Consider the following 19,108-nt stretch of genomic DNA (forward strand, 5'->3'; position numbering starts at 1 on the left):
ATATGCATGAAAGATGCTTCTAAAATTTGCTCAGAAGAATTTGTGCAATCGGTGGCAGAAAACACTTTAGGGGGTGCACAAAGGGTGTTAAGCAATTCACCAAAAGATTGGCTTGCATAGTCTCATACTCATGAATCCTTGTAAATGCCTTCAACCAGCTCCTGTGGGAGGCCATTTTCTGGCAGGAGTGATACCCATGCTATTATATTCTGTCTGCTTGCATGGCTGGACAAGTGTAACACATAAGTGCGGATCTTGTACTATCATAAACCAAATGGGGCCACCCTACTTTCCACACATTTACCGAGCTAGCAGTAAAAATGAACAGGTCATAGTTTCAGCCCCTATATCCATTTACTAAATGCACTTTCAGTTCTTCTAGCCTAATGTTAAATTTCCTAGAAGAGTAAAATTAACTATTTTAAATAAAGTCCTGAGGTGTTTACTTTATATTTTACTTTAGGTTATAATGAAGCAGAACAAATCAGCCAAATGATCAAAAAGACCCATATTATCCTTTCAAACTTTTATTGCAGCAGAAAAAGACCTATATTATCTTTTGGGTGAAGAGACACTTTCAGATGCAATGACCATGTACACTTCTTAGGTTGGATTTCTTCTCCAGCTTGAAGTTTCCTCTCACAAATGCGGGCCTTGAGAACTCTGGTCAAGCTATGCATCAAGCAGGAATTCAAGCATAAGCAAGTGAAGCCCAGAGAGATCACAGTAAGTATAAGAACATGGAGCACCTGTTGGGTCCTAAATGAATCAGGTCATCCAATCCTTTGCAGGCTTCATCATCTCTTATTCATGAATGGAAAAGCAGAAGAGAACCCAGGAAGATCCACGATATGAAAACCATAACCACAATAAGGAAAACCAACCAAATCTAAATCTAATATTCCTTACATCATGGGTGTCAATATGCCCTAAGGTTTCCTTCGATAAACTTCCAGATTGGTTCAGTAGAACATCCAAGAAATTGCCTTCTGGAATCCATATTTGCTGACAAGGCATATAATTGAGACTAAAAATCAAGGGGACAAAATAGACTCAAAAAAGGAATGATGCATGAAGTTTTTACAGAAAAATGTCTACAGCTAATGGGGAAAATCAAAAAATTTCTAATGCCAAATTGTCATCTAGAGAATAGTAATTAATAGTTCATTGACATCCAACAAAAAGTTACAGTTTTTTGGATTCATCTTGGCAGCAGCCCTGCATTATGTTCAAGGGAGGAAAAAGAATTCCTCCACATTGGCAGTGAATGGAAAGCCACGACCTCATACACTGCCAGGGGCAGATGCATATCACACCTGTTGGGAGAACGTGCCCCCAGTGGCCAATTAAAAAAATGTCCATTTTAGACATGGATTCTTGAAAATGTTTTGTTTGTGACCCCACTGATTTAAATGAAAAAAGAAATTATATGTACAAGTGATATTATAGTAATATGATAGCAATTGTTGATAAAACAAACAAAAGAAAGGTGATTAGACTTTAGTTTACAAGTATATTAGCTCAAAGAATTGTACTCCATTCGTGGGATTCTACTAAAAAAATTCTCAAAATTTCACTACTTTTACTTTATTAGTCATTAAATTTTTAAAAAATTTCTTTTCATAAATGAAAATTTATCATGTCACTTTATATTATGCTAATGTAAATGCATGTATGATTGTTACTTGCTATATGAACATTTTTTTTCCAACTCATATTATCCTATTGGTTGTGGAAAGCTAACGCTGGACTCCCTTTTTCGACAATGTGAAAACACAATTACACCATTTTATCTTAACAACTTGAGAGAACATAGAACGGTTATAATAGAGATTAGAATAGCGGAATTCTTGTTTATTACATAATTTAGAAAAGTGTCATCTATACATGCATGCTGTGCAATTTCAGTTCCTTTGTCTAGCTGTGTCCCACTGATGGCAAATCCCAGCTCTGCCACTGTTCAAAGCTATTGGTCTCCAAACCAAGCCCATAGCATCTAATGAGAAAGAACAGGTTGAAACTTTATTCATGTACTGAATCAATTCTAGCTCTAACAAGTTTCATCACAGATCATGAAATCCTGGTGTTCCTCATGAAGGGGTTTGCTTTGAAACCATCCTCCTTGCACCCATCCCCTAAGCAGCATTTGCAAGTTATCCACCAGGATCTTTGGCACTCATTTATATTGTCCAGACATAAATAAAAGGAAGACAAACTGACACATGTTCCTATGGTGGCCAAGCATAGTCCTTTTGTGGGCTAGGTAGCACCACAACCTTATTGGTAGAGATATACTATATATATATATATATATTTTGCCTTTGCTTTATCTGAATCTATTTCCCATGCAAGGCAGCCAATTATTCATCCACGGTTTGTTTAGAAAAGGGATTTGTAAGTATCAATTAATGAAACTTTTTCATGATGCAATGGCCTGGTTATAAACAACTTAAAACCAGCTGAGAATTTTTTCTTCTCAATTTTTTTAAAATTCATTTTAAAGCCACAAGCAGTTTTGATCTGGTGCCTTCTAAGCTTTTTAGCTTATTTTATGTTTGAAAAAGCTGATTTGAGATGCGGCACCAGAGGTTCTTTTGAAAGTAGCTTTTAGCTTTTCAAAATATGCAAAACAAGAACATACTTTAAATATTATTATTTATCAGATTCTCAACAATCACATTTGAATAATCAATTTTGGAAAAGTAGGTTTTAGAAGAAGCCCAATATATATATATATATATATATATATTTTAAAAAGGTGTTAACCCAAAACTAAGAACAATCGAAGATCTTGCAGCATCAAAATATTCGTCAAATCATAAAAGGGCTGCCTCAGAGCTAAGGAAGAAAGAGAGAGAGATTACTAACAAAAAGATCTGAAAAGGCTGAATAGTATGACAGATTCCTTGGCCTTAGGAATCTGAAGTAACAAATATGAAATCCAGTCTCTAGCCAAACTTGCTTTCTAAGATATACAAAAAGCAACTAATGGATAAGAATCATAGGCTGAATGAACAGAGAAATAAACGAGGAGAAAAGATGTTCACAGAGCAGGATACTCTCTTGACTTGATGTTAGCTAATTTAAGGAAAAATTGCATCTTGTCAAATCCACACCCAAAATATAACTATATCTCATCACTAGATAACTATTTACTAATGTGTCAAACTAAGAACAAATGACTCCTCAAAACTACTAGCAGAATGGACAGAAACCAAGAAAAGACAAACTTCCCCCTCCCAAACATTTGTACTGAACCTGTTGAGAGTAAGTGGTAAACTGCCATTAGTTTAGACTCCATCCATCAGAGTTTCAATCAGCAATTGCCTGTGCATACAGTTTGACCAATGTGACAAAAGGCAAGTCATCCAGGATCAGTTAAGTAGATCCATATTGCTGGAAGAAAGTTAGCAACCTTGTTCGCTAGGTTGCTGTCTGGTGCAAGTTTCTTTTAGCTGCTCATTATTAACAATTGTCACAGGAATCAGTCACTTAGGTGTCTGCTTCAAATTTAATGCATCTAATCTTTTCATGCAGGGAGTCAAAAGAAGGCAACTGATTATTTCTTAATGTGAATCTTTTGAAGGTAGGACAGATAGGATTTAATATTCGCATTCAATTATAGCTTGGCAGATGTACCATGGGTTTATCCTGAAGAAGTTCCATGACTCTGGTAGGAGCAAGCATTGCAAGCTCTTAACCTATGTGCACAGTTCATGATGGACTTACTTAATACATGTATAGGGATCATTTAGTTAGTGGTTGTGCTACTTGGATAAAGTAGAGCTATCATCTTTTCCATCTGCAGTATCTTTGGTATTAGGTAGACAAATACTCCAAGAAACAGGAAAGGAATAGTTTGTGATCTTTACTTGGCTGATAGGATAGTTTGCCCTCAATTCCTGAATCTTCTCATTCTCTATCCATGTATTTTTTTCTTTTCTTAATCTGGAAGAACAGAGTCTTTGAAACATGATACATTCAGGAGATACTTTGCATCATGTTTGTTGACTGAATGGAGGGAAATGGCAAATTGAAACTCGAATCATATAGGATCAAATATCAAATATAGAGACAGATAGATACTCCCCATGCAAATGCTACTCATCAAGAACATCAATAGCATCACAAAAATTTGCAAATGAAAATAAAGAGGTGCTAACCTGATTCTGCAAACTGGCTGTCGTCGTCCAGCGCTGGGGATGCACTGTTACTGAGCTATCACTAATGAAAGCAATTATTCTTGATTCTTGCTCTCTATTAATTACAAGAGGAGCTGGTAACTCTCTCATCATCCACAATAAAAATGCAGACGGTATAGATGAACCTGCAGTCACTAACATATCAATTTGGACTCCAGTCATTTGTTCGGGAAAAATAAGTGGGAAAAAAGTTGCACAATTAATGCAACAAATTACTCTCATTCCTTCACTAGGGCTAGGCATCAGCAATAGATTTGCAACCGACTCACTTTTTTCCAAGAAGATATATTATCAACTGGAGGACGACTACTACTCATTCATCTCGTTAAACTAAGAGCAGTTCTTCCAGATAAGGTAATAAGAAGAAACTCTAGCTGAAAAGCTATGCTCTTAAAGGGTCATCTCAATAATTTTTTTTCCCTTCCAAATCAACTAAAGGTACCATGTGTCGATAATTTGACAACATATATGTATTGGAGTTTGTGTGCAACAAGAGATTAGACTGAAACTCATAGCCTTAAACATGAACTTAGGAGCAGACTCTGCATATTAACGTGCAAAAACTCTTTAATCAGGATGTTAAGTTAATATCCTATTAAAAATGAATGCTTCCCCAGAATTTTGAGTGCATTAACTAACCAAAATAACAGCTAATATAACAAATGGGAATAAACTCTTGGAGTTATGAGGAAAGATACCAACAAGCAACCTGCATTATCTTGATGGAATCACCATATAAAATTTAAAACATACGCATCAGATACCACTGGCACACATTAGAAATGTAGCCCTAGATTGCATGTTATCATGTCAAATTCAGCTCACCAACTTCGTTTTTCATATGTGCGGTTTCCCGTCAATGAATCCCTATATTATTTTCTGAAACTTGACTCTTCAGATAATACAAAAATCAGGATATCAGACAAATAAGAAAGAAATTGTGTTTGTAAGATATTTCTGTAAACTGCCCATTAGTCAAACATTCAGATTTGTTGACTCGAAAATTTGTAAAAACCCTGACTTAATTTCTGCAGATAAACAAACTAAAGTTGCCAGTTGTGCTCAGTCAACGAGCACTAGGTTTATGAAACTCACTAGGAAACAGCCCATAGTTGAAAGATTCAACTAGTCTTTCTCCAACATTCACCACCAAAACTTCATTGATCAGTTAGTTTTTGAAGCTGCTGAGTTCCCAATTATCCTAACTTAGTTCTATCACTCTTTGAACTTCTTGTGAGAAATTGCATAATCTGCTAACTGAAGCGTATAAAATAATTCATTGGTGTGCTCCACACCCACAACCACCGTAGTTTACCTCTCTAACCAACAAACACAACAGAAGTTCGAGAACATTACTGCACAAGGTAATATCAATACTAATTGAAGTCAACCTAGTCCAAATTCACATCCCAGCCTAATGTAAAAGTCAAGTGTTACCAAACTATGAGCACATAGAAAATTTAGATTCTAGCCCAGCTTTTGTCCAAGCACATTAATAATCAGATGTTGCACTATCATGCTGAATTGGAAAGCCAGGGCCTAGTCCAGCTAAGTCGAGGAGGTGAAATACATAAAGAGGCATCCAAGTTCTTCCAACAGAATCATGCATTGGAGCTCCTCACCAAAATTCAGCCAATTCTACTTGGCTACTTCACTTCTAACAGAAAATAGGAAGTAGTTTTTCCAAGTTGATATTTCAAGCAATGAAATATTTTAGAACTAAAAATCGAAAATTTACAGTATACATAGGAGTTAAATATTTTAAGGTGTGGAAAGCTCATATGTCTATGACAACACATGCATGCAGACTATCTATATTCGTCATAAGAGTCTATTCCTAATTAACTAGTTTAGATGACATCAAGTGCACTTTAAGGGCTTCAGAGCATGGAGACAGTAATTCTCCTAAAGGGACATGTCCACAGTAAAGACCAATACTTGTTAGTCAATGTGTGTGTGTGTGTGTATTCTTGGGCACCTGTTAGTCGATATATGAATACCTAGTGTGTTTTTTCACGAGCTATTTTGAATCAGAATTTTAATCCCTAAAATAATTTATTGAGAAGTGCTTATAAATGAGGTAAAAGAATTACTGTACTTTTTTCAATAAGGAAAAACAAAATATAAAAGCATAGTTTAAAGAAGCTACAAGTACCTAAAAAGTAATAGAAAACCAGAAGAACAGAGGTATAAATGCCCCTAATTGTCTCTTGATTCCAGTTGTAAAGAAGCTGCAATAATGGCAATGTTGATGCTTAGAGATACATCAATAAATCAAAACAGAAACCAAAGAAATCATTCAAGAAACCAGTATAGAACCTACAGGTATATTTGTAAATAGTCCAACGAGAGCGTATGAAGTAAAGCATACAACAGAGACAATAGCCAGTCCAGCAACCTGCACCCAGCAGAATAGTACTTAAGACGGTTAAAATCAAAATGTCAAAGATTAACAAAAGCAAAAAAAAAAAAAAAAAATCTCTGAGATCAGTAGAAGTATACATGTAAAGAAAACAATTCATCATTTATGGCCCTAATGGCTTATAGACTAGTGAAAGAATTAAAAGACAGTTCATTTTGCTCCCAAGTCTAAACAGCAAGTATTACATAGTAGGTCAAGAAGACATCATCTAAAGTACGAGAAAAAAAGCAAGGTTATCAGCTAATTTATTAACACAGTTTGCACTGTAGGATGATGAAGCAAATACCTTCCATTTCTCTGAAGCGACTCTTTCAGATCTAACTTTGCTCATTTTCAGGAACAATACAAGGCCTGAGTAGGAAATTTATTTGATGAGTACCAAAGAGAAAACATGCGTTTGCTGAAGGAAGCTACCAATCAACAGATATTTGGTCAAAATTTTTAGATAATACTTGCACAGCCATAAGCACGTTTCTTTGCATATGTGATTATTCTAATAAATGTGCCATTTCATAACTATTTTAGCCCAAGAGTGGAATTTATTTGATGAGTACCAAAGAGAAAACATGCGTTTGCTGAAGGAAGCTACCAATCAACAGATATTTGGTCAAAATTTTTAGATAATACTTGCACAGCCATAAGCACGTTTCTTTGCATATGTGATTATTCTAATAAATGTGCCATTTCATAACTATTTTAGCCCAAGAGTGGAACAGAAATTCAGATGGTTCAGCATGAAATATTCTCTAGGCTCTCACAAAGCTTTTCAATTATGGAGCCAATAAGTATCATTTTATGTCTATCCCGTTCTCTGATTCTTTAAGCCTATAATACAATGAGTTAAAAGAGTATACTCATGATAATTTCCTATTGCGGAGGTATAATTTTAGCTATTGTTATATAAACAAAATAAACAAGTCCGATTGAGCCATAGACACAAGCTACCCCTTTCTCAAACTGCAATATCTAGTTTACAGATGTACACTATAGCTCAATTCTCTTCACACAGACTCACAAATATCTAAGACTGACACATGCAGGTATAGAGGAAGCCTACAAGAACAAAGAAACCAAGTGCATACTCGAAAAGACATCAACCCAAATGAAGGCTGAGGAAATACTTGGAAGTGAGTTTAAAGCCAACATGAGATTACATCCCAACCATCTTCAGTATCAGAAATTTACAATTTCACTTGCATTTGAAATTGTCAGGGTAATTAGTTTCTCATTTATGTTCAAGTAAACTACCTAAAAAAATAAAGTAATTCAGTCACTATTTATGAAACACAAATAGATAGATAAATAAATGTAAGAAACAAAAACCATTAGCTGCTTATTGTGTAACCTGACATAAAACTATTAGAGATATAATCACTGAATTATCTTAGTTTACTCTAATCCATATTTAAAATCATTGTTAGAGGGACAATTGGGTCGTTGACAATAATCATAATAGATGAAATAACAAATCTCTAATGCCTGACAATCAAGCACATTGCATGCCACTAGCAAAATGTAATGGAAACCAATCAAACCAACTCAGATATTGTGAAATGACTAAATAAGACAGAGTTAATCTAAATAATGACAACCAACCATAACATGCCAATGCTCCTCCAAGGGAAAAAACTGCAACAGCGAAAAGATCTACATAGACCTGCATTACAACTAATATCACCATCATGACTCAGGAATTAGAGAGAGAGAGATATATATATATATATATATATATATACAAGCGCTTTGCACACAAGCACACCTGTAAAATTACTCAACAAATACAGACAGGCACAGTCATGATATTTACCCAGCCTATGGAATACTCCTAAGCTATTACAACCTTACATCCATTTTTCAACAAGTGCTTCATTTCAACAGTCAAACACTTCCTGTGCAAACCTTCTCAGACTAGTATTGCGTTGAAAGATTATTAAGGCACATAAAAATTGCATTTGAATATTCAAAAGTTGTACTTTTTCCAAAAATCAACATACATGAGCAGCATGAAAAGGCACCAAAGATAGAAAGGAGGAGGAAGTTGATACAACACTAAGAAATACAGTTGAAAGAAGGAGCTCTGCAAAAATGCATCTCACACTGCAAACAACATCTAACTACAGAAAATATAACCTGACTATCAAATTACTTCTCCCTAAAATGTAGGCTGGTGTGCATATGATTCATTTGACCTCCATCAGGTGAACAATATTCTGCTTTGTTATCGTCTCCATTAGTTTTTGGGGGGTGAGTCAGGAGGAGTTGGAAGGGTTATATAGAGTATAAAATATGATCTTATAGCAGTGTAGTGATATGAGGATACTTTGCAATGCATTATTTCCTAGAACCTCCACTGCACCGTTGGAATGTAACCAAGATTCACAAAGAATAACAGATATTCTTTCACCTTCATGATTTGGTGACATGGTCAGACATATGATCATTAGATCTAGAGTTCCTAGTCAAATCAAGCAATCACCAATAACAAGAATAAAAGTAAAGAAAAAGGCATATGCACATCCATACCCGAGCAACCACGGATGAATTTAAAGAATTTTTGCCCTTCCCAATCCATATTAGGACAGCAGATACAGCCATTAGTACAAAAATTAGCACAATGACCTGAGGAACAGTGTTTCAAATGAATCAACAGCATAAATACACAGCAACAAGATGCGTTAATTATAATGCACGAGATAAATGATAGGAAATAGATAATACATGCATAGAAGAATATTTTTGCCCAATGTACCAGAATCACAATTTTTTGGCGGCTACCAACATGAACTGCTCGAAAAGAGCAACATTTTCTGCCACTATGAACAGCTGCATTTTCTTTATTCATCTTTTCCAACAGAGCTTCCCGTGGATTGTATCCATCATCTTCGTCATCCTCGTCGTTAGACTGGTGGCATAGGTCAACCCTGGCAAATCATCCGAATAAGAAACACATAACTATTGTAGAACGAATATGAAATCAAAGCAGAATGCTGACCAATTTCCAGTTGTAAAGGTAATAAAGTTTTTGCTATATATTTAAGATTGAGATATGATTGCAGGTTGAACGAACGGAGTATGGTAATTCAACTTATCATTAACAAGGTCAATAATAGTACTAGGGCTGCAAACAAGCCGAATTGAGTCAAGATTTGGCCTAATCAAGCCAAGCTTGAACCAATTTTACTAGGCTCAAACTCGAACTCGTACTTATCTAGATCCCAATGTAAAACTCAAGCTCAAGCTCAAACTCCAGTTTGAGCCTAATCGAGAAGAGTTTGAGCCTAATTATGCTCAAACAAGAAAAACAATTGTAATATTTTTTTAAATGGATAAACAAGATGCTTTAATAAATAATAAAATTATTGGAGATGTACATGTTATTTCACTACTAATAATAATTTGTTAACATATATAGAATCAAGACAGCCCGACAAGCCCACAAACTGAGTATATCTATACTAGCTTGACTTGACAACTCGCTAAGTAGACTTGAGCTTGAGCTCAAGCACAGTAAAACCAAGCTGGCTCACAAAAAACCTGAGCTTGATTGGAGCTCTGATGGAGCCACCTTGATTAACTTGCAGCCCTAAATAATACATGAGATCTTTAGAATATTTCCAGTTCACAATTAGGAGAAAATAAACCTATGTTCACAACTTGTACCATAGAAGCATTTCAATACAAACTATGTGCAAATAACACCACTTGACCTGATTGTAATATCGGTATTATTATTGTTCTCCTTAATTCTAACTTACCAGGCTAGTTGTTTTTTTTTACATGTCTCAAATGGACGCTTCTACCTGATTAATATCCTCTCAACTACAAATGAAAACTTGAACAATTTGATCACACCCCACATACATACTTCCAGCTGACACTTGCACCATTTCTATGTAGAATCTCTCTAGTCGGCATACTAAACACTTAATATAATTATGTCAGGTTCAAAATAGATTGTAATATCCAAATATTGGGAATAAGAAAGTCTATGACGACAATTCCAGACTGCAGATCCTTCAAAATGAAATAATGATGCAAGAAAAGTATCATAAACCAACAAAGCATGATAGTCACGCAGATCAAAAGTCAGAGTGACAAACACTTATCCCCAAATTATTGGGTGATCAGAACACATACTAAAGAAATCATGAGTTCTTCTAATTTCTATGTGATGAATGATAAGGCCTAACTGCTAAGGGTGGATTTTTATCTTTATTTCACAAAATCTACAGGTGAACTTCATAGTATGAGGAAGCTAGAACTGCCAATTTGAAGTACATAGTAAAGATAGTTTCACAAGAAAACTTCTTCAAAATCCTGTAAGTAAAGAGAAACTTACCAGAATGAAAGAAGCAGAAGAAATGCAGCCAAAAATATAATTTGAGGGCAAGCTGCAGATGAGAATTTGTAGTTTAGCTGGCTGCTATGATCTTATCTTGAGCACCTCATAAAGTATAGGTAAAGAAAAGAGGCAATTCACCTACCCATAGTGATGAAACCACATGAATCTGACCAGCAAGCCCAATCCTTGCAAGCAGCAACAAGAGTCAATACAATGTAAACAAAACAACCTGCCAGTCGGTAACAAGGTCACATTAGCCTCAAAAAGAAGATACCCATTGAAACCACTATATTATATGCAAAGAAAGATCATATCAAGATTTATATGAACCTGTTTTTGGTAGAATCATCAATATGATAAAAGTTTTTTTTAAAAACAAAAGGCCTTATACTAATAGATTCTACAATCTAAATGGATCAACCAATCTAGTTAAATAACTAAAGCTATAAAATATGTAAAAATTTTCTCCAACTTTCTGTTGTACTTGATTCTAAACTCTCACCACTAGAACCCTTGCTATATAATTACTATCCGTCACCAATGATTTTCCCTCATTTTTCTCTGCTTCCACTATCCTCAGTATGATTTTGTGGAACACCTCAACTTCTGAAACCTCACAATGAAAAAACTAAAAATACATGCCCATTACATCACTTCTTTCATTAAAGAGTAAAAGCAAAAGCTACAGAGCAAATGCTCTAAAATATTTTGACTAGTTGTTAGAGTTGTGGTCGGTGTTATCAGTATCTTTTAACTTCATACTGTAAACCACTTTTAATAAAGTGGAACCATTAATACTGTGAAGCACAAATGCCAAGATTATTTTCCAATTATTTCTTAATTCAGGGAAAATACATAAAGCCAACAGCTTGTACATGTTTTCTGACTTATTCCCAGGCTCTCAAAAAGAAGAGTAAAATCTTGTATCCTGAAAAAAAATTGCTGGATATAGACTATATTTTCGCAATTCTTATAACAAGTGGCGTACAAAATTAGTTAAGTGCAATTTATATTTGTGTTCAAAGATTACCAACACCTGAAAGTAGCAACAAGGACACACAAGCAAATTGGTATTAAACAAGTGAACACATTTACAATACGAGAATGTAAATCATATACGACTTTTGTCAAAAAATGCAATAAGTCAATATTCAAAAAAAAATGAAAAAGAAGAACATAGTACGCTGTAAACCAAAGGCATCTAAATAGAACCATTGCTCCTTACCTGCATTAGAGGACCCAATCATTAGATGAAAAACCTGCAATTGAACATTGACTTTCATTAGCCATAGCCTAAATATTCAAGGAGAAAGCAATACAAGCAAAGAAAACAATAGGTAGAACCACATAAGTCCATCGTACACAACGAATACACAAGTGCACAACAAGGGACTTAATATGTTCATTGAAGGCATGGTCTCTTTATGATGCTTAAGTTTTTAAATTAAGTAGTAATTCACTATAACACCACAGCAGCAAGCAATGGTCCTTGAAGTCAACGTGTGCCAACAACCATTATAAAAGTAGGCACATTTTGGGCCTATTCAAGAAGAATTAAACCACACAGAAGGAAAATGTAAAAGATTCTTTTACTAAAAAATCACACTCCTCTAACAGGTCAACCATTACAAGATGCAGTACAAAAAATGCATATTAACCCCTGACACAAATGATATTATAAGCAGACTCTGTTTAGGATCAATTTATTTGTTTCTTAATTTTTAATTTTTTATTCCGAAAATATAACAATTTTGCAAAAAAAAGGCTTCACTTTCAATTTAGCAATTTACTTGCATTCTTTCTTTAAGAAGATTCTCTAACTTGTAAATGGTACTTTAACCGTGTCGAACAAATGAGTCAAATCTATAAATGTGTCTTTGTGGAAACTTTTGATGCACTTTACTGAAGAAGCTTTATTAATAAAACTCCATAATACAAAAGGCAACCATAACAACTATGGAAAATAGTCAATGAAACCCATCTTTTGATGCCATGAAACTTATAACAGTTATCTTTTAGTTTGGCAAGTATCACAAAATTTTAAGTTGCAAAAATTTTGGATATCGATCATCTCAGATGGTTAAGGAAATACCAAGATGCATTCTGTATATAGTTCTTAACATTAAGCACTAATGATGGTAGTCAACTAGTGATACATTTCAGATGAAGAAATGCTCATAACATATCACCTTGAGAGCACTATAACAAGTTGCTCCTTGAAATATGCCAATTAATACCAAAATTTTAGGTCCATGGCCAAATATTGGAAATTGGTAAAATAAAGGGTTAACAAGACCAATAGTCCCTCACTTATGACTGATGTGAAATTTTGGTCCCTCAGAATCAAAATGATCGCTTTTAGTTTCTAACAATTAAAAAATGTTCACTTTTGGTCCCTTGTTACCTTTCCGGCCAAATTTTTGTCAGAATATATCACGAGCCAGTCACGTGATTAGTTTTTTAAGGACAAATTTGACAACTCAATTAATATTGCCCATTTCTTTCCTAATCCACCATTATTCACTAAATGCCAAACTAGTTAAAATGACGTAGTTTTGATAAAACTCCATTTTCTCTATTCTTTCTTTCTTTTTCCTTTTTCTATCATCTTCTTCCTTCCATTTTCTTACAACGCTCACATGAGCTGCCATAGTGCATTTCGGTAGCGGCACCACCGCAGACCACCATCTCCTGTTCACAATTTGTCTCAAATTTTTACTCCCCACTTGGTTTTTTGCATAAATTCCGATTCTAACATTAATTTTTGCAAAAATTGTACAAAAAATGGTCCAAATGGCCAAAAATAGTTGTGATTTCTTTTCATTTCTTTTGTCAAAACAACGCAAAAACTCATTGAATTTTTTTGCAAAATGACCCAGATGAAATACACAGCATCAATAACTCAAATCAGCCATGTAAACCTCAAGAATCAACAAAGTTAAAAAAAATCTTTTTTTTTAACAAGTAATGCATAGCCATTAGGTTCAATAATTTGGAGATGATTACATTAGAGCTTCTTGAGTGAGGGTTTGGATGTGATTGTAAACTAGTAGCTTCCGTAGCTATATCAACGGATGTTACGAACTAAAATCGCTCATTTTGATTCTGAGGGACTAAAATTTCACATCAGTCATATGTGAGGGGCTATTGGTGCAATTTTCCCTAAAATAAACATAACATTTCACTTCGACAGGAAAATTAATTATTTGATTAAATGTCAACGAGTCATCAGGCCTGTTACTTCAACTTCTAATAATCTGAACAAGACTGATGATATGATACTCCAGATCCAGTTAAGATACCACTAAACAGAGGTAGATGAAGGTATAAAAGTAACTGTTGATTGCTTACTTTCTGACGAGTCCAGCCGATTCTTGAATCTCTTGAATGAATCCTCAATAACTGATACACAAAAAGGGAAAACAAAAATGAAGGAAACAACAGAGGCATGACAAAGCATATTTGTTGATAGTTATAACAAGGAACTAAACCAATAAATAATTCTAGTTTAAATCATGTTCATTTGCATCTAGACCCACTAAGTATATCAATAAAAATAGGCATAAAACTACTAAACATGGAGGAAGCTCCTTCAGCTTATAGCATCTCTAGAGAGCATTCTTACCATTCATAATCTTTGACAAGGAAATACTTGTCCTGCTTGGTCCTAATTGGTGCTATACAGAGGAAGTTATCCCTTAATGCTTCTTCACTGTCCAGAAGCAAGTATGCACTGGGTGTTGGTTGTTCTCCTTCTAGTTACAAGGAATTGTGTTTTACAAAATTTGGAGTATTTGAGATGCTATACTTTTTGGTGACAAGCTAGTAGAGCCCTTACTCTTTCCTCTTAATGTGAAAAAGGCAAAGGGCCATTTACACGTTTGTAGTACTTCATACTGCTCTACAATAGGATAACCCTACGTTATTGGAATTGAGCAATCCAGCTGCTTCCATGTCACACAACTACTATACAGAGTTAATAGCATTTAAATGAACATTTTGGAAGCTTGCTAGGATTTTTTTCGTGTAAAAGTAAAATATAGCTATCATATCTTGGGAAATGGAAATTGATTCCCACTGCCTGATCATTGGTCAAATGACCATATAAATGTCAGAGCCTTCTATAACAGCAGACATCATGGTCCATTTCCTTCTATAACTCACATTCTGGCATGCAATTCCATTATGATTTGACTTTTAAATTCCCAAAACATTCTAGAAGCATAGTTATTGTATCTTGGGAAATGGAAATGATTACTTTAGACTGATCATTGGTCAAATGACCATATAAATATCAGAGCCTTGTATAATAGTAGACATCATGGTTCATTCCTTCTACATCTCGCATTCTGGCATGTAACCCCCGAATTACTTGACTTTTAAATTCCCAAAACATTATAGCAAGTTCTTCTGCACTGCATTTTCTCAAGATGATTAAGATTTTAAAATGATCCCTAAATCAGGAAGGCAAGTTAAAGGAAATTTTTTAATTTATAATATTTTACTTTTTGGTTCTAAAAGGTGAGGTTGCTCCAAAAGAGCGGGCAGAGGAAGAATTGCCTACAAGGTCCTAACTGGACAGGTGGCCTTTTAACATTGAAACTTAATCAAAATGCATGGATATTTGCTTTGAATGTGGTTAAATGATGATTCAAAAGGTAAAGAGGGATAAAAAAACCTATAGGTATTTGCTTCATAAAAAGGACTAGTATCAGAAATAATAGTGCAAACATAGCATCAAGATGAGATGCACAACAAACACTATTAACATATGTTTCATCCAACAAGATAGCAGTTGGCCACACTCCCAAGGCAATTGAAAATGTGTCTAAACAAATAGCTAATGTAGAAAAATGTTAATGCTCCGTAACTTTTCCTAGAGTAGAATTGAATAATAAACAATGTTGTTGTATTACGGTAAAATGAACTAAATAGCAGTTATAAAGCAGAACTTTCTTTTGACATCATAAGTTTCAGAGTTTTCAAGGTTTTATTGATGTCAATTTCCCTGTATCTCTGTGCATGAGAATAGTAATGGCTTAAGGTTCTGACCGTGATACCCATCTTTAACCGCAACATGACTTAAACTGAAGTCCATAAATAACAATCCTACTAGAAATGACACTCATGCGTACACGACAGACACTACACCAACCACGTGTATTGGGCATAATAATCAGTGCTTAAACTACCATGACACAAGTAGGTGGGCCATGAAATGTGTCTTGTGCATCAGCTTCTATACCTGTATACACAGTGCCCGGCAAAGCCAGCACTTACCCCAATTATCAATGTAAATTGCCAGCTAGGAGAAGTTGCTTATAGGTAAAGCATGAACTAGAGAAAAATGGTTCAAGAAACTTCAATATCCCAAGATATTAATGGTATGAAGACAAAATAAGAGTAGCTCAGGCTAATAATTGCATTAATGTAAAAATGAAGCTATTGATCTAAAGCAGTCCACCAGCAACAAATGTATATTATTAGGATTACAAGGGAATATAAAAGGAAGAGAAAAAAAAACTCCAGGAATGCAGAAACGAAGGAAAAACAATCCCATTAGTGATACTATTCAGATTCCTGACAGTTCCTTGGGAGCTAACACCAATGGAATCAGAAACAAATTGACGTCAAAATAAACTCACTGTGAAATTCCAATCGCTCCACAGTTCTCCTAACATCAATTTCTCCGTGTTCTCAATGCATGACAGTAGTAATGATGACTTAAACTGAAGCCAATACATGGCAATCCTACTGACAATGACACTCATGTGTACAAATGACAGACTCCGCAACAACTACATGTACTGGGCCCAATAATATCAGTGCTTGAACTACTATGACATGACAAGTGTGGGCCATGAAACGTGTCTTGTGCATCAGCTTCTATACCTGTATGCATACTAGCCGACAAATCCAGCACTTCGGCCGATTATCAATGTGAATTGCCACCTATGAGAACTTGCATTTGGGTAAAGCATGAACTAGAGGAAAAATAGTTCAAGCAACTTCAAATCCCAAGATATTAACGGCATCAAGACACGATAGTTGTTTCTCAGGCTAATAATTGCACTAACATAAAAGTGAAGCTATTGATGTAAGGCTTCTCTGCAGTCTTCTAAGTGCTCAACACATTACCACCAACAACAAATATATATTATTAGGATCGTAAGGGAATAGAAAAGAAGAAAAAGAAACTCCAGAAATGCAGAAATGAAGCCAAAAAAATTTCCTTTTCGTGGCATAAACACAAATGTTCAGACTCCTGACAGTTCCTCAAAAGCTGGATCAATGGAAATCAGAAACAACTTGATATCAAAATAAACTTTCATCCTGAAATTCCAATCATTCCACAGTTTTCTTAACATCTTCACTGTCTTCTCAGTGTATTACAGTAGTAATGGCTTAGGCTTTTGATATTAATACCTATCTTGAACCAAAAAATGACTTAAACTGAAACACAGACATGGCAATCCTACTGGCAATGACACTCTTGCAAGCACACAACAGACACTGCACCAATCACACGTGGGCACGACAATTTCAATGCTTAAACTGCTGTTACATGAAAAATGGCCCGTAAAACGTGTGTTGTGTGCAGCTTCTATACCTCAGCGTATATTAGCTGACAAATCCAGCTATTACCCCAATTATCAATGTAAATTGCCAGCTATCAAAAGATGCTTTTAGGTAAAGCATGAACTAAAAAATGATAATGCAAGGACTTAGTGTCTTCAGATATCAATTGCATCAACACCCAATCATAGCATCTCTGACTATTAGTTGCATTAATGGAAAAATGAAGCTAGTGATCTAAGGCTTCTCCCCCGTCTCCTAGCTTAAGTTTTAAACAAAGTCACTAATAACAAATTGTGCATCATCAGGATCATACAAGAACAAAAAAGAAAACATAGGAATTGAAGGAACGGAGAAATGAAGGAACAAAATCCCATTAGGCATATACATTAACACATTTCAGATCCTTGACACTTCCTCAGGAGCTGCATCAATACAAATGAAAGACAATTTGATATCAAAATAAACTGACTCTGCAATTCCATTCCCATCCCTCAATTTGAAGCACATTTCTAATCCAAGGTGAAACTCACATCAGATTACAGTCACATTGCCACCTTATCCAACACAATCATACAAAAGAGTGCAGAAATCACCAATCATCCGAGTTTCAACTAAGTCACAAGAAAACTAAAACCCCACCATTCCAAGAACCTCAGTACAGCAGAATCGACAATTCAACCATTTAAACAAAACCCAGAAACGAAAGCCAGTTACTTTAATCATCAATACCCCAATGTACATTTTCTCTTTTACACGTTGTCTAAAAGAAAGAAAAGGATAAGAAAGAAGTGAAACCTCACCTGAGTAAATGCAATTACAGCAAGAAGTCCATCAACAGAAAGCAATCCCACATAAACTCCGACCAAAGCATCTGGATAGCAACTTCCCACTACAAATTCAAACATTTTCCCCTCTCTCTATCCTATCAATACCTATACCAATCTCTATCTCTCTCTCTCTCTCTCATGCACTGAACCCTTCTATCTCTTCTGTCTATTGCAGACCTGTATGGTATATATATGCTATCTGACAGTATAAATACTAATACTACCAAAATATGGTAAAAGGGGTTCTTGCAAACTTTGTAATAAGGCTAATTTAGACTGATAATAAGTATACAATATCGTTAAGAACTAAGTTGGGGTGGGGTATGGAATGGTATGGCATGGAATGGAATCAAGGAAAGGGTTTCTTTAGCTGATGGTATCTTTGAATTTCAATTTGCAGCAGATCTGCAAGAGAGTATATCACTCTCTCTCCTTTTTCACTCGTTTTTCCTCTTCCTAAAACAGAGAATTATTTGACATATACGAGTGTCTGTCTGGATTTTGGCTCTTTTCGGAAAGTAAAAGAAAAACAATCGGATTTCGTCTCAGACTTTGACACGCGGGTGGCTTTCAAGCCTTGGTTTAAAGACATTTTATAGTATTAAATTTCCCGTTTTCTTTGCATTGACTGATGATTTTGTCTAAGTCCGTTACTTTGGTCTTTGTACCACTGGACAAGAACAAGGTACAAGGCTTTTAGCCAATGGGTTTTTTCTTTCTTTTTTTTTTTTGCAAT

The 19,108-nt window shown here is 35.1% G+C and overlaps 1 protein-coding gene across 1 annotated transcript; it reads right to left on the minus strand.

The window, feature by feature from the left end:
* Positions 1 to 4,100: 4,100 nt before the first annotated feature.
* LOC113756990 (tobamovirus multiplication protein 1-like) lies at positions 4,101 to 18,891 on the minus strand. Its single transcript, XM_027300417.1, has 12 exons — positions 18,346 to 18,891; positions 14,318 to 14,368; positions 12,192 to 12,225; positions 11,109 to 11,195; positions 10,964 to 11,015; positions 9,374 to 9,545; positions 9,148 to 9,243; positions 8,221 to 8,281; positions 6,911 to 6,975; positions 6,526 to 6,600; positions 6,358 to 6,433; positions 4,101 to 4,327 (listed from the first exon to the last, which is right to left on the minus strand). The coding sequence occupies exons 1-12, from the start codon at positions 18,448 to 18,450 to the stop codon at positions 4,101 to 4,103; spliced, it is 1,101 nt and encodes a 366-aa protein (XP_027156218.1). The 5' UTR covers positions 18,451 to 18,891.
* Between the last annotated feature and the right edge of the window lie 217 nt (positions 18,892 to 19,108).

This window comes from Coffea eugenioides, unplaced genomic scaffold (genome assembly GCF_003713205.1).
Source record: "Coffea eugenioides isolate CCC68of unplaced genomic scaffold, Ceug_1.0 ScVebR1_258;HRSCAF=901, whole genome shotgun sequence".
In the NCBI taxonomy this organism is placed as follows: Eukaryota; Viridiplantae; Streptophyta; class Magnoliopsida; order Gentianales; family Rubiaceae; genus Coffea; species Coffea eugenioides.

Bases quoted from the DNA above. Each gene is read 5' to 3' on its own strand.
- LOC113756990 (XM_027300417.1), bottom strand. From the start codon at position 18,450: ATGTTTGAATTTGTAGTGGGAAGTTGCTATCCAGATGCTTTGGTCGGA. The intron at 9,546-10,963 runs GTAAGTTTCTCT...ATGATTTGCCAG, and splicing joins CTTCTGCTTCTTTCATTCTG to GGTTGACCTATGCCACCAGT. The intron at 6,434-6,525 runs GTAGGTTCTATA...CCATTATTGCAG, and splicing joins GACTATTTACAAATATACCT to CTTCTTTACAACTGGAATCA.